The sequence below is a fragment of the Panthera leo genome, chromosome B4 (genome assembly GCF_018350215.1).
Source record: "Panthera leo isolate Ple1 chromosome B4, P.leo_Ple1_pat1.1, whole genome shotgun sequence".
NCBI lineage: Eukaryota > Metazoa > Chordata > Mammalia > Carnivora > Felidae > Panthera > Panthera leo.
In genome coordinates, this window is record NC_056685.1 from 98,729,992 (window position 1) to 98,745,112 (window position 15,121).

The following is a 15,121-nucleotide window of genomic DNA, read 5'->3' on the forward strand; positions in this document are numbered from 1 at the left end:
ATTTTAATGACTGATCTTATTGCTTGTCATTTCTAAAATTGTCTGTAGGACGAATAGGGAAAGACTTTGATAGGTTGAATTTCTTGCATTAGTGAAACTCGGAACATTTATTTGAAATTCACCCATTGTGTGTCTTTCATAAAAATCTAGATTGTTGTATATAAGGTACATATATAAAACAGAGTGTTAATAAGGGACAGAAGGTCCCAAGACACATGATTTTGTTAAAAAAATTTTTTTCTGTGGGTCTTATAAGTGGAAGGCCAGGATTTCATCCCTATATTCTTACAATTTACTCAAAAAGCAGTGAAAAATCCTGGGGCACCTGACTGGCTCAGTCAGTAGACCGTGGGACTCTTGATCTTGGTGTTGTGAGTTCAAGTCCCATGATGGGTGGAGAGATTACTTAAAAATAAAATATTTTTTAAAAAAGCAACGACAAATCCCAAATAACAATAGGCAAAAGTTATAAAGTAAGAAGCAATTCTTCCAGTGTTCCCAGGAACCCTGTGAAGCTGATTTTTATTACTGTTATTTTAAGGAACTCAGTCACTAATCAGTGGTGAGTTAGAAATTAAGTCCAGGCAGTCTGACCATTAGCATCTCCAGAAAAGTTACTAAAAGGATTAGCTGTTACAAATGTGTTGGAAGGGAAACTGGGTTTTCAGCCTCATAGCTTTTGAATTTGAGTGGCATTAGCTCTTCTCTGGATCTCCAGCCTGCTGGCCCACCCTGTAGCCTATGGACTTGTAGTAGAATAAATACAAATAGCTGATAAAGATATGATGCTCAACCCCACTACTGTCCAAAAAGCATATAAATGTAACAGTGAAATATCACTTCTCACCCACTAGATTAGCAAAAAAGAAACAATAACACACACACACACACACACACACACACACACACACACACACATATAATGAAATAAATAATAAATATATATATATTAAATGATAATCTGCGAAAGAGTATTTTTACACTGCTGGTGAAAATGCAAACTGTCACTGCCTTTTTGCAAAGCAATCTATAAAATATACACATATTCTTCCACAGTAATTCCACTCGTGGGACACTGTCAACTAGAAGTAAAGCACCATTCCATTAGGATCCATGTATACCTGTGTTGATTACTGGCTTGTATAGAAGTAATGCAGTGAGAGGGACAATGGGGCCACACTGAAGAATTTGTTGCCCACTGGCTACATAACCATGGCTAAGCTTCTTACCCACCCCTGTTCAGTTTCCTATAACAGGAAAAATAACCTTAACTCAGTGACTTTATACATGTAAAAGGCTAAAAAAGAATGCTTCACATGTGGCACATACCCAGTAACTGTTAGCCATTATTTATTTATAGTGACAAAAAAGTAAAAGCATCCTGACAATCAAGTAGAGATGTAGTTAAATAAATTGATGTTACTTTGATAGTGGTAAAATATTATGCAACCATTCATAAGAATTAATTAAATCTAATGAAGAGATTACCTAGAGATATTGAGTAATAAAAGCCAGAAACAGTATAATGTAAATAACATTATTATTTATTATAATTATATATGATTTATATAATTATCCAATTTTTATAAAGCAAACCATTCATTCAATAAATATTGAGCCTCTATAATGCTTTAGCTTCTGTTCTAAACACTTGGTTTTATATGCTAGATATAATAATAATATGCATATGTGTACATATATATGAATATGTTTGTATGTGATTGTATAATGAAAAAGGATTTGGAAGGCTATACATTAAGGTTTTAAGGCTGGCTACCTTAGGGATGAAGGTAGTTAAAAAAGAAAAAGCAAGTAGGCAGAAAGACTAAACAAAATAGGTAAAAATTAATAGTCTTTAGAAAAATAATGTCAGCAAAAGTAAAGGATTCTGCATGAAAACTTAGAAAACCTGGGAATCTAGGAGAGAGACCAAATTTGAGAAACATATTCAGCCAGTCCTGGAATGTTTGCTGTGCAGCAAAATGTTTCATATGTCATGGTGTTGGAATGAAATATCCTTGCAGGATATCAACCTCTTCCTGCAAGGCCCTGTTTAGCAAACTCTGTAGATATGGAGATACGATGTATGGCTTTGGTTGCCACCCAGCTTGAGTAAGCACTTAACCAACCTCTGTTTCTTCAGTTGTAAAATGAGAATGTTGTTATATTACTGGGTTTTTTTCTTTCTTTCTTTTTTTTTTTTTTTTAAGCAGGCTTCACACCCAGCATGGAGCCCAATGTGGGTCTTGAACTCAAGACCCTGAGATCAAGACCTGAGCTGAGATCAAGAGCTGGACTCTGAACTAACTGAGCCACCCAGGAGCTCCTAGATTACTGTTTCTTCAACTTTAGCCAACCTCAGAATCATGTGGAGGGATGATCCTATTCCCCCAGTTTATAGTTCAGTAGGTCTGGGGTAGGGCCCAAGACAACAAAGGATTATCCGGCCCCAAAATGTCAATAGTGCCAAGGTTGAGAAACCTGGGTCTGCAGACATTCTTAATTTCTGTGATTCTACTTCAAAGGGTTAGTAAGGGCTTTACTTCTAACCAGGGCATGCAATTAAAGCAAAGTTACTTCTCACATTTTACCTACCTAGAGTAGAACTTGCCTGCTATCAAAAGCCAAAGTCTCCAGCTGGCTGTTCATTATTATGCTGGGCTCCTCGGTGAGCAATCCTGCTCCATTTCCCTCAACTCTGTCCCTGTCATTCTGGAATTCTGTTGTCTCATTACTCAAACAATCATACTGATACATACAGTGGATGCTTGAGGTCTAAAGACACTCATTACTGCTTGAATATTAGTCTCTCTGGGCCCCAGGCCCACAGAACATTAATATTTCATTGGGCCTCTGCTACTATTTCCAAGGCAATCTCCCCTCTTTCTCTTCTTGATTGTTCTTATTGATAAGCAACAGCTTTGATTTAATTTTCAGTTATAATATTCTTCTCCCTAAAGGAAAGCTGGAACACATTTCATAATATGAGGTTCCACCATAGCAACAGAAGGCTTTTTAATGCACGCATGAATATTCAAGATTTAATCAGTGGCACGTGAAATGTATTGATACTGCTGAGGATTATTATTTTATGCAAATAGAACAAACAAAATACAGTCTTTTATTTGTTTACAGGACACCGAGGGAATATGTGAACTTTTCTAGGAAGCGGATTTCTAATCATTTGTTAAATCTATATGCCTCTCCCATCCTTCAGATGGTGGTAACCACAGATGGTCCCCAATGAAAGGAACTTTTTAGAAGACGTATTTCAAGCACTTAATGGGTTTATCTTTAAACAATCTTTTCATGATGTTAACAAGATGGTGACATGGCTTCTCCACTATTTCAAAATCTCAAATTAAAGAAGTCAAGCTATCTGATACACTTAGAGACATGGAAATTCAGAGTTTAACACTGCACTTTTGCTTTTGACCATCTATCAATGATTTTAATATCTTTTGGTTTACCAGTCCCTTTACTAATGTGATGAAATCAATGGACCCTTTCCCCAGAAAAGCACATATATTTGGGTACCCACATCATTTTACCCAAAGTTTGATGGGATGTTCATATATCTGTCACACTCTTTCATAATACCCCTAGAGAGTCAAGATATCAGGTTAGGGACCCTTGCCTTAAAGCAAGGGGAGGAGTGTCTCAGAAGCTTGGATCTGATCTTATGAGCACTCAAGTCCCCCACTCTTAGAGTTCTTCAGGGGAGGTTGAATTAGGGTTTTAGTATGTTTTAATACTTGCATGTAAGTATACTTTTCAAGATTCCTTTTACTGCAAGTCATAGAAATTCAAACATGTGAAAAAGAGGATTTATTGTCCTACATACCTAGAAACTGGACCTAGTACCTTAACAATGTCATAGTGACATTCATGCTCTTTATCATGATCTCAAGATCTCTCCCCCCCACCCCGCTCATTCTGTGTGCGTGTGTGTGTGTGTGTGTGTGTGTGTGTGTGTGTGTCCTTCCATCTTTTGGCTCTGCTTTTTCTGTGCTGTCTTTATTCTGAAGCAAAGATATCTGTCAGCAGCTCAGAATGAAACCTCAACAGAAGAAGAGTTTCTTTTTCCCCAAGAATTCCATCCAAAGTCCCAGGAAGATTCTCAGTGAGCAGTTCTGGATCACATGCTAGAGCCAGAGGTGGGCCACACCCACATAAACCATGTGGGCCTGGAATGGGAAGGAATGAGTTCTAAGGAGTAGTTGAGAGCTGTGCCACAAGAAGGGGAATGGATGTTGGCTGGAGGGACAAAAACACACAATGTGTACTACAGTAAGTAGAGCGAATTATACAGGGGATTAATGGATTTTCAGGTTTTATCCATCACCATCTCTCATTCCCATGCCACCATTCTATTAAAAGAAGCCACATACTTAAAGAATTACTTAGATCCAGTCTCAAGATAGATGGAGGAGTTATGTACTAACATTTTATTTAGTGTATGTATGCGTAATAACCCTCTATATTTGCTGTGAGGATTCTAAAATGCATTGACTGGTCTGTTAGGTTGATTTATACTTCTCTAGGCACATGTGGTGATACTGAAACAGTGATCTGCTGTAATTGTGTTGACTTGGCATAACCCCTTCTTATAATATTATTCTCTCATGTAGCATATTTCCCTACAGGAAATGGCTATATTTTTTTCTTTTAATTTTGAAAAGAATAAAAAAGGAAACTGCAAGGAACAATGCAACCATCATCCAAGACCCCCCTGCCTAAATTTAATTAGCGTTAACATTTTAGAATTTTGGCCCCAGATTTACATAAATATTTGTATAATAAAATCTCATCCATATGCAAAATGAAGTCACTCCAGAGTCTTGTTTCTCTCTTTTCTTTTCTAGAAACAATAACTAGATGTTTTGGTTTGTAAGAACCATATCAGACTTACTAAAATGCAGATAGACTAATATAACAAATCCTTTTCTTTTTAAGTTTATTTATTTATTTTGAGAGAGTGTGTGGGGGAGGGGCAGAGAGAGAGGGAGGGAGAGAGAGAATCCCAAGCTGAGTTGAGAGCGAGCTGAGAGCGTGGAGCCCGGCGCGGGGCTCAATCCCATGAACCACTCCGATCATGACCTGAGCCAAAATCCAGAGTCAGATGCTTAACGCACTGGGCCACCCAGGTGCTCCTGCTACAAACACTTTTGTAGTCATAATTAAATTTAAGACATAAAATACTGCCAGTTAAAGCCCCTATGTACACCTCCCTAACCCCATCCCTCCCCTCTTCCACCAGAGGTGATCACTTATGCCAAGACAGGTGTCTATCACTTCCATGAAGATTTTTGTTTATATGGCTACTCCACACACATAATCTCTAAGCAAGATAAAGTGGGCTTTAAATAAATGTTTTACATATGACATATGTACACATTACACATTAATAAACTGGTATATAATTACATTAATTATATAAGTATTATATATTAGTTATATACATACAAGGTATATATTAAATGTATACAAATTTATATACATATGTATGCTGTATGTACTCCTACAACTTGCTTTTTAATGGAATGGTTTGTTTTGAGGTTTATTCGTATTGAATCTATGTGATTCTAGTTCATTCATCCATGGTATATAACTTTTGAATTAGTATGTAAAAGACATGGGAGCTTCTGTCTAGGTTTCTCTCTCTCTCTCTCTCTCTCTCTCTCTCTCTGATAGCTTGCCCTAGAAGGTGACAAGTTGCCTTGTCTTGAGCAGCCCTATGGAGAGATCCAAAAGGCAAGGAACTGAAGCCACCTGCCACCAGCCTCGTGAGGGAGCTGGGAAGCACATCCTCCTGCCTGATCAAGCTTTCAGATGACCAGAGCGTGCCTGACTCCTTGACTGTAGCCTCCTGAGAGACACTGAACCCGCAGCACCAGCTAAGTTCCTGACCCTCAGAAACTTCATAAATGTTTGTTGTTGAAAGCTGTTAACTTCAGGGGTAATTTTTATATAGACATAACTGGAACAATATTGAGGCAAGCACAAGTGTTCACCAAATATATATATATATATATATATATATATATATATATATATATATATATATTTATCAGATTTCAATAGGGATGTGGATGCGAAACTTCTTCTCAGGAGGAATAGTTTTCCTTGATTCTTGCCACTAGAGGGCAAAATGTTCATAGATGATGGCTTGAATGAAGAATTGAAAGGCTTTTGCTTTTTCCATGGAACTGCAGATGTCCAAGATGGAAAAAACCTTAGAAATGATCTGGTCCAGCTCCGTTAATTTACAGATGAGGATTCTAATGCCCAGAGATATTAACCAACTGGCGCAAGGTCACACAGATTAGGTCTGAATGTACAAACTCAGCTGCGTTTAATAACATGCAGACCTAGTAACTATTAATCAACTCTGTTGTTTCTTAAAATCACTAGGTATAGAATAAAGAGAGAAGGCTTTTAAAAGTCCTATTTCAACTAACATACTAGTATTCCTAAGATCCAAAAACTTGTGATAGAGGCATCTGGGTGGCTCAGTAGGTTGAGTGCTTGACTATTGATTTCAGTTCAGGTCATGATCTCACGGTTTGTGTGACTGAGCCCCACACTAGGATCCACACTGAGCATAGAGCCTGCTTAAGATTCACTTTCTCTCTCTCTCTCTCTCTCTCTCCCACACACACACTCTTTCACTCTTTCTTAAAAAAAAATAAAGACTTGTGATAATAACCATTCCCACTTACTGGATGCCTATTATAAGCCACTACTCACACATTATGTGCTATGTCTTTTAATCTAATCTGCACAACAGAACTTTGAAACTTATACTCATCAGTGCGGAAGTGCCTGTATAGCTAAAAGGAAACAAAACAGATTTGAAAATGATACAGGTTAAATCTCATTACAATGATTTTGGCAGGGGGGGGGGGGGCAAGTCATAGTGTTTGATTATAGCAGAAGTTTGTTGCTTCTGGAAATCAGTTAGCATGTTAAGACACTTAAGTGGTTGTCATATAGCGTTGGAAAAGAAAAGATGATTTCTAAAAAAAATATTTATTTATTTTGAGAGAGAAAGAGAGAGAGTAGGGGAGGGGCAGAGAGAGAGGGAGGAAGAAAATCCCAAACAGGTTCTGCAATGTCATTGCACAGCCCAACAAGGAGTTTGATCTCATGAACCGTGAGATCATGACCTGAGCTGAAATCAAGAGTTGGACGCTCAACCAATTAAGCCACCCAGGCACCCTGAAGAAAAGATTTTGATGGCTCTATTTCTTGCCTTCCCAGAGAGGACTTTTTCTCTCTCATTCTCCCTCTCATTCTGTCTCTCTGTATGTCTCTGTCCCTGTCCCTGTCTCTGTCTGATACACACACACTGCCCCTCCCCTTTATTCTAGTCAACCAGCTGTGCGATGTTGGATAACCTTCTTAGAGCTTCACTTTGTTGCACTTTCTTCATTTCTAAAATGAGACTACACCTACTTCCTTCAAGCTCTCATCAGGGATGCTGCAATGATTAATGAAGAAGTCTTTGTGAATCTCATTTGGTTTTGCAGAAGGCAGGTGTTTAATAAAGCTGAAGAATCATTATAGTGGCAATTAGTCATATTTGAGGACAGATGGGCAAGTATTTGGCAGTAGTGACTTGGCTGGAGCTGTTGCCACACCAAAGCAATGAAGTAATGTCAACATGTCAGCAGCATAAGTTAGGAGCAAGGAGGCCATACCTTCCTATCCCACACACTGGTTTGTTCATCATCCCTGCCTGGTACATACCTCTACATAGTCACAGCATTTCCAATGTAGTTAGGTAGGCAACCTTGGGAGAACCACCTCATTATTGTGGTTTATAGTCTCCAAAGATAGCCACCATTGACACCTTCTCTCTTCATATAAGGATGACACTCACACCAAGAGATTGAGCCTATTCCTTCTCGCACTGAATCTGGTCTGGCCCTGTGACTTACTTGGACCAATAGGATACTGTGGATAGGACTTCGCTAATTCCAAGTCAAGCCTTCAGGAAGAGTGGCAGTTTGTGCTTTCTCTTTCTTGGAAGAGAGCTGAAAGGTAAGAAGTTCAACTACCCTGAGACCACCTCACTGTGAGGAAGTCCAACCTAGCTATGTGAAGAGAGAGAGAGAGAGAGAGAGAGAGAGAGAGAGAGACAGGGACAGAGAGACAGAGACAGACACAGAGATGCCCGGGGCCAGCTCTCAGATGTTCCAGTCAACATTGCTTGTGTTCTGGACATGAAAACATGAAGAAGCAATCTTAGACATTTCAGCTTTAGTACCTACCGTGTGGAGCAAAATAACTGTCCAGCCTAATTACAGAAATAGGAAAATTAATGAATATTTGGTGGTGTTAAGTCACTATGTTTTCAGGATGTTTGTTACACAGGAATAGATATTTGAAACAATTATCACCATTTAAAATAAGGTCATATAAATGGAATAGAATAGAGAACCCAGAATTGGACTCACAAATATATGCCCAACTATTCTTTGGCAAAGCAGGAAAGAGTATCCAATGGAAAAAAGACAGTCTCTTCAGTAAATGGTGCTGGGACAACTGAACAGCAACATGCAGAAGAGTGAACCTGGACCACTTTCTTACACCATACACAAAAATAAACTCAAAATGGATGAAAGACCTAAATGTGAGATAGGAACCCATCAAAATCTTAGAGGAGAAAACAGGCAACAACCTCTTTGACCTCAGCCACAGCAACTTCTTACTTGACACGTGTCCGAAGGCAAGGGAAATAAAAGCAAAAATGAACTATTAGGACCTCATCAAGATAAAATGCTTCTGCACTGCAAAGGAAACAATCAGGAAAACTAAAAGTCACCCGATTGAATGGAAGAAGATATTTGCAAATGACAAATCGGATAAAGGGTTATTATCCAAAATCTATAAAGAACCTACCAAAGTTAACACCCCAAAATCAAATAATCTAGTGAAGAAATGGGCAGAAGACATGAATAGACACTTCTCCAAAGAAGACATCCAGATGGCCAACAGTCACATGAAAAGATGCTCAATGTTGCTCATCATCAAAGAAATAAAATTAAAACCACATTGAGATACCACCTCACACTGGTCAGAGTGGCTAAAATTAATAGCTCAGGAAACAATAGATGTTGGCAAGGATGTGGAAAAATGGGAACCCTCTTGCACCGTTGGTGGGAATGCAAACTGGTGAACAGTGTGGAGGTTTCTCAAAAAATTAAAAACAGAATTATGCTATGACCAAGCAATAGCACTACTAAGAATTTACACAAAGGATACAGGAGTGCTAATTCATAGAGGCACATGGACCCCAATGTTTATAGCAGCACTATCAACAATAGCAAAATTATGGAAAGAGCCCAAATGTCCATCAACTGATGAATGGATAAAGATGTGGTTTATATATACAATGGAATACTACTTGGCAATGAGAAAGAATGAAATCCTGCCATTTGCAACAACGTGGACGGGACTAGAGGGTATTATGCTAAGTGAAGTAAGTCAGTCAGAGAAAGACAGATATCGTAAGTTTTCACTCATATATGGTATTTGAGAAACTTAAGAGAAGATGATGAAGGGAAGGTAAAAAATAACTTCAAAGAGAGAGGGAGCCAAACCATAAGAGACTCTTAAATATAGAGAGCAAACTGAGGTTTTATGGGGGAGGCAGCAAGGGAGAGGGGAAAATGGGTGATGGGCACTGAGGAAGGCATCTGTTGGGATGAGCACTGGGTATTGTATGTAAGCGATGAATCATGGGAATCTACTCCTGAAGCCAAGAGCACACTGTATACTCTATGTTAGCTACAATAAATTATATTTAAAAACATAAAAAATAAAAATTAAAAAAGAATAAATAAATAAATAAATAAATAAATAAATAAATAAATAGGGTCATATATCTCTTAATGCCCTGTCTTTGCTAAATGACAGAAAATTCCTTCAGAGAAATGAAATGAGAAATAAATATTTTGGTAAAATGGAGGGGTAATTTCTTTTTAGAGGATACAGTTTTTAGTGTCATAAAAGTCCTAATAAAATTAGAGCACTTATTCCTTCCTTCACTCACTCACTCATGCTCAATAAATATTTGTTGGGGAAACCTGGATGGCTCAGTGGGCTAAGTGTCTGACTCTTCATTTCAGCTCAGGTCCTGATCTCACAGTCTGCGAGTTCCAGCCCGAGTCAGGCTGTGCATTGACAGGATGGAGCCTGCTTGGGATTCTCTCTCTCTCCTTCTCTCTGCCCCTCCTCCGCTTGCATGCACTCTCTCAAAATGAATAAACATTTTTAAAAAAATAATAAAGAAGTAAATATTTGTTGAACAAAAAAATTGTTTATTATACACCTGGCACAGTTTTAGGCATGGACTACATAGTGCTAAATGAGAAAGTTAAGGTCCCTGATATCATGGTGCTTACCTCCTAATTGGAGAAGACAAATAACAACAACCATAACAAAAAGATTATTTCAGTTAATGATACTGTAATTGGAAGGGGGGTAATGTGGATAGCATTGTCACTGTCTTTCTAAGGTTGCCTTTCTGATCCATCAGCAATAAACTAACAGACAAAAAGAAAAAAAAGGAAAAGAAAGAGAAGAAAGAAAAGAACAGAAAAGAACAGAACAGAAAAAGAAAAGAAAGAGAGAGAGAGACAGAGAAAGAAAAGGAAGGAAGGAAGGAAGGAAGGAAGGAAGGAAGGAAGGAAGGAAGAAAAAATAATCCCTCTGAGTTAGTTGCAGTTCAGTTTAATTGTTGGCAACCTAATTAGCAGTTTCTTGGTATGAGTGTATACTCACAACTCAGGATTTGGGGGAGTGCCTTCCCATTTGGGACTTTATGTCTGTTAACTTTGCTAACACTGAAACAAATCTAATAAGGGAGGTGATTTTCCTCCTACTCTATCAGCTTTGGAGGAGGTAAAGACGGAATGTACTAGCATTGGAGGAATAGGCGTGCTGGCCTGCACCCTGTTTATTAACACAGTCCTGGAGACATGGCCATTGCTGCACTCAATGAAAATGTTTGAATTAGGAAAGAAACAAGGAACTGTATATTTTATAGTCTTAAGTGTCTGGAAGTTTCAGTTACTGATTTTCCTCTGAAGAAAGGGCATTTCCCATAAGAAAATTCCAAGTAGAAAACCACTCTTCTTTCATACATAGCATGGTTCTCTGTGATATCCTACAAATCTACTGCTGAGGCACTTCCATATTCTTTTAAAATCAGTGTTGACTTCTTTGAAGGCAGGAACTCTGACTTACTTTCTTTTCTTCTTCATCCTCTCACACAATATCCCTTCCATCGTACATACTTAATAAATATTTGCAGAAGGGGCACCTGGGTGGCTTAGTCAGTTAAGGGTCTGACTCTTGATCTCAGCTCAGGTCATGATCTCACAGGTTTGTGGGCTCGAGCCCCATATTGGGCTAACACACTGTCAGTGTGGAGCCTACTAGGGATACTCTCTCTCTTTCTCTCTGCCCTCCCTCCACTCATGCTCTCTCTCTCTCTCTCTCTCAGAATAAATAAACTTAAAAAAATTAAAATTTTTCTTTTTGCTGAACGAGCAGATACTGGATTAAAAGACCAGGGCCTGCATTTGAATCCCAGCTCTGCAATCTGTTGGCAGTGTGTCCTTGGTCAAGTTACGTAATTTTTCTTCATTCCATTTTCTCAATTGTAAAGTAGGAAAAATAACATTTTACATGATTGGTTGTAATAAAAATTAAACTAGGGGCGCCTGGGTGGCTCAGTCGGTTAAGCGTCCGACTTCGGCTCAGGTCATGATCTCGCGGTCCGTGAGTTCGAGCCCCGCGTCGGGCTCTGTGCTGACAGCTCAGAGCCTGGAGCCTGTTTCGGATTCTGTGTCTCCCTCTCTCTGACCTTCCCCCGTTCATGCTCTGTCTCTCTCTGTCTCAAAAATAAATAAATGTTTAAAAAAAAATTAAACTATACACATACATATATACACATATATACGTACATATACATATACACACATATACACAAATACATACTGCAACTAACACAGAGCCTGCATGAGCTAATTGAGTGTAGCTCCTTCCCAAAGAGGTTATTTGCCTTTAGTTAAAATTTGGGAAAAGTGAAGATCACTATAATCTGAATATTTGTATCTCCTCCCATCACCAAAATTCGTATGTTGAATCCTAACCCACAAGGTGATGATATTAGAAGGTGAGGCTTTTGGGAGATGATTAGGTCTACCCAGGAGAATGGGATTAGTGACCTTCCAAAAAAGGCCAGAGAAAGCTCCCTTCCCCCTTCCACCTTGTGAGGACACAGCAAAAAGATAGCTAGCTGTCTATGAATCAGAAAAGCTGCCCTCACCAGACACTGAATCTGCAGGTGCCTTGATCTTGAACTTCCCAGGGTGGAGAACTGTGAGAAATAAATATTTGTTGTTATAAATCATCCAGTCTATGATATATTGTTATAGAAGCCCGAACAAACTAGAACAATCACTATTGCTAGAATTGCATGTATTTTTATTTAAATAGTGGCTTTTCAAACTCTGCTTTCATCTGAGATAAATTTCTTATTTGGCCACTATTAACACTGGCAACAGCTGAGCATCTATTATGATTTTTCAAGAGTCACTATTTTGGAAACTTATTAACTTAATTTAAATGTTTTTAATGTTTATGTTTTTAAATTTTTTTAATGTTTATTTATTTTTGAGACAGAGACAGAGACAGAGCATGATCAGGGGAGGGGCAGAGAGAGAGGGAGACACAGAATCCAAAGCAGGCTCCAGGCTCTGAGCTGTCAGCACAGAGCCCTAGGCAGGGCTCAAACTCACAAACCGTGAGATCATGACCTGAGCGGAAGTCAGACTCTTAACCAACTGAGCCACCCAGGTGCCCCAATGTTTATTTTTGAGAGAGAGAGAGAGCGCACGCGCTTGCGCGCTAGTGGGGGAGGGGCAGAGAGAGAGAGATGGAGACAGAGGATCCAAAGCCAGCTCTGTGCTGACAGTAGAGAGCCCCATTCGGGGCTCGAATTCAGGAGCCCCAAGATCATGCCCGGAGCTGAAGTTGGACGCTTAACTGACTGAGCCCTTTAGATGCCCCGGAAACTTACTAATTTTAAATGGATGATGCAGTGTCAAAATTTGCTAGCGTTGAAGAGTCAGAGGGACAGAAAAGGTGCAACAAACTTGACTCATTCTACAAACTGTAGGTCCAACTAATTCCAGAAGAGCTAATTTCAAAATGTCTGTTTGAAAGAGGACTTTACTTACCTCCATTTTGACCTCAGTTTATACTTTCTACCTGATTAAGCTCTTTCCAGCTTATCTTTTAACCAAGGCAAAAATCCCAGGGGACAAAGCATCTTGTGATGGGAGTGGAAACTATCCCCCCAAGCAATAGGGAGTGCCCTGATGCCAGCAAGACCCTGTGTGATTGACTCCAAGACAAGGATCAGCCTGACCCTCACTGCCCACCTGCAAGTATCCACTGACCTTTGTCCCATGTTTTCCTTATGTAACCTGTAAGTATTTTCAGCACTTTGGAGACAGTCTTTGAGTTGTTAGTCGGCCGTCTTCTCGGTGATGGCCTCACAGAAGTAAATTCCTTTCTTGTTTCACTACCGCTCGTCCCTCTGCCTTTAGATTCTGTCGGTGGCAAATGGCAAAAGCTGGTCTGTTTGGGACCCCCTCCCCCCAGGGCCAGGTGCTCTTGCATCCTTGCGCCCCAGTTACATGTTATAGAAAACTCATTAGAAGTTCCCATGATATTAACGAGATACGTCCTTGTATAAAAGGGACCTGGGTAGAAACTTCAAAAAAAAAAAAAAAAAGTGTCTTGAACGAAAGGTAATAGTGGAGAGAAAAAATATGACACAAATGAATAATTTTTGTTCTTTTTTATGTTTACCATGTATTTGTGGAATAAGTGGTTGAGGAATTACTGACACAGACTTTGAAAAACTCAAATAAGATAATTATGATTTTTAGAGCATGGGCTTTATTTGTGAAGATAAGAATATATAATGACTAATTCACTAGTATTATTAAACAAATGATAATGAGATAGAATTGTAGTTAGAACAATCAGTTTAACGTTAAGAGCCGTTTGTCTTAAACTGTAATTTTAGAGAAAATAAAATGATAATATTCGATGTATAGGATAATCTCAAGTGGTTAGAAAACATAGCATTTAAGAGGATTCAATCGTTTTCTTCTCTAACCGCTAGGGAGAGCTTTATTTGTGCTCAGGAGTTGCTGAAATAGCCTTTCTGATCTTTTAAAATCTGTATCATTTCTAATTCCATGGTGCCTCATCCTGCAGTGAATATAAGGATTTACAAACAGATTTAGAAGTAGCAACAAGTGATTCCTCTTTGTGGAGTGCACTCCTACCTTGGGTAACAAATGACAGATTCCCAACTACTCACATGCCTGGATGGCCTGGCCATCTGCAGTCTGAGATGTTCTCTAGCCCCCAGCAGACTGAACAGTATTTCAGTTTGGAATAAAATTGAACAGAACAACTATCTCTGTAACCTTAAAAATGCTGAGAGCATCTCCCAAAAGTAATCCATTGAAAACAAAGTAAACAGCAGACCCCAAGGATGTGGCAAAAATTAAAACGGTATTTTTATCACTGGGCTCCAGCTCGATGTCGGTTATAAGGTAGGAGACCATGTGAACTGGTTACACACTCTGTACCGCCCCAGATGGCTCAGTGAAGAATCCTCAGGATTTAGCATCATGACTGATACTAGTATAGTCTCCTTAGCTCTGCATTAAAATGTCCACTTAGAATTTCTGGGTCTAGGGATGCCTGGGTGGTCGGTTGGGCATTCGACTTCAGCTCAGGTCAGGGTCTCACAGCTTGTGAGTTCACTCTTGCATCAGGCTCTGTGCCAACAGCTCGGAGCCTGGAGCCTGCTTCAGATTCTGTGTCTCCCTCTGTCTCTGCTCCTATCCTGCTCACGCTCTGTCTCTCTCTCAAAAGTAAATAAACATTTTCTAAAATTAAAAAAAAAATTTCTGGGTCTATACTATTGTCAGGTAACCAATATCTTCTCAGATAGTGGAACATTTTAGTGAAAATACGTCTATTTCCATTCATTCCCAGATTCACAAACAGAAAGGACTTA

At 39.1% G+C, this 15,121-nt stretch overlaps 1 protein-coding gene across 2 annotated transcripts in view; it reads left to right on the plus strand.

The window, feature by feature from the left end:
• GLIPR1 (GLI pathogenesis related 1) overlaps positions 1–6,010 on the plus strand; it is a 48,956-nt gene extending 42,946 nt beyond the window's left edge. Inside the window, exon 8 of one of the 2 annotated variants that reach the window (XM_042947199.1) lies at positions 5,734–6,010. In XM_042947199.1, the coding sequence (XP_042803133.1) occupies positions 5,734–5,873 (140 nt within the window). In that variant the 3' untranslated portion in view covers positions 5,874–6,010. The other variant, XM_042947201.1, reaches the window with a different exon arrangement.
• The last annotated feature ends 9,111 nt before the right edge of the window (positions 6,011–15,121 follow it).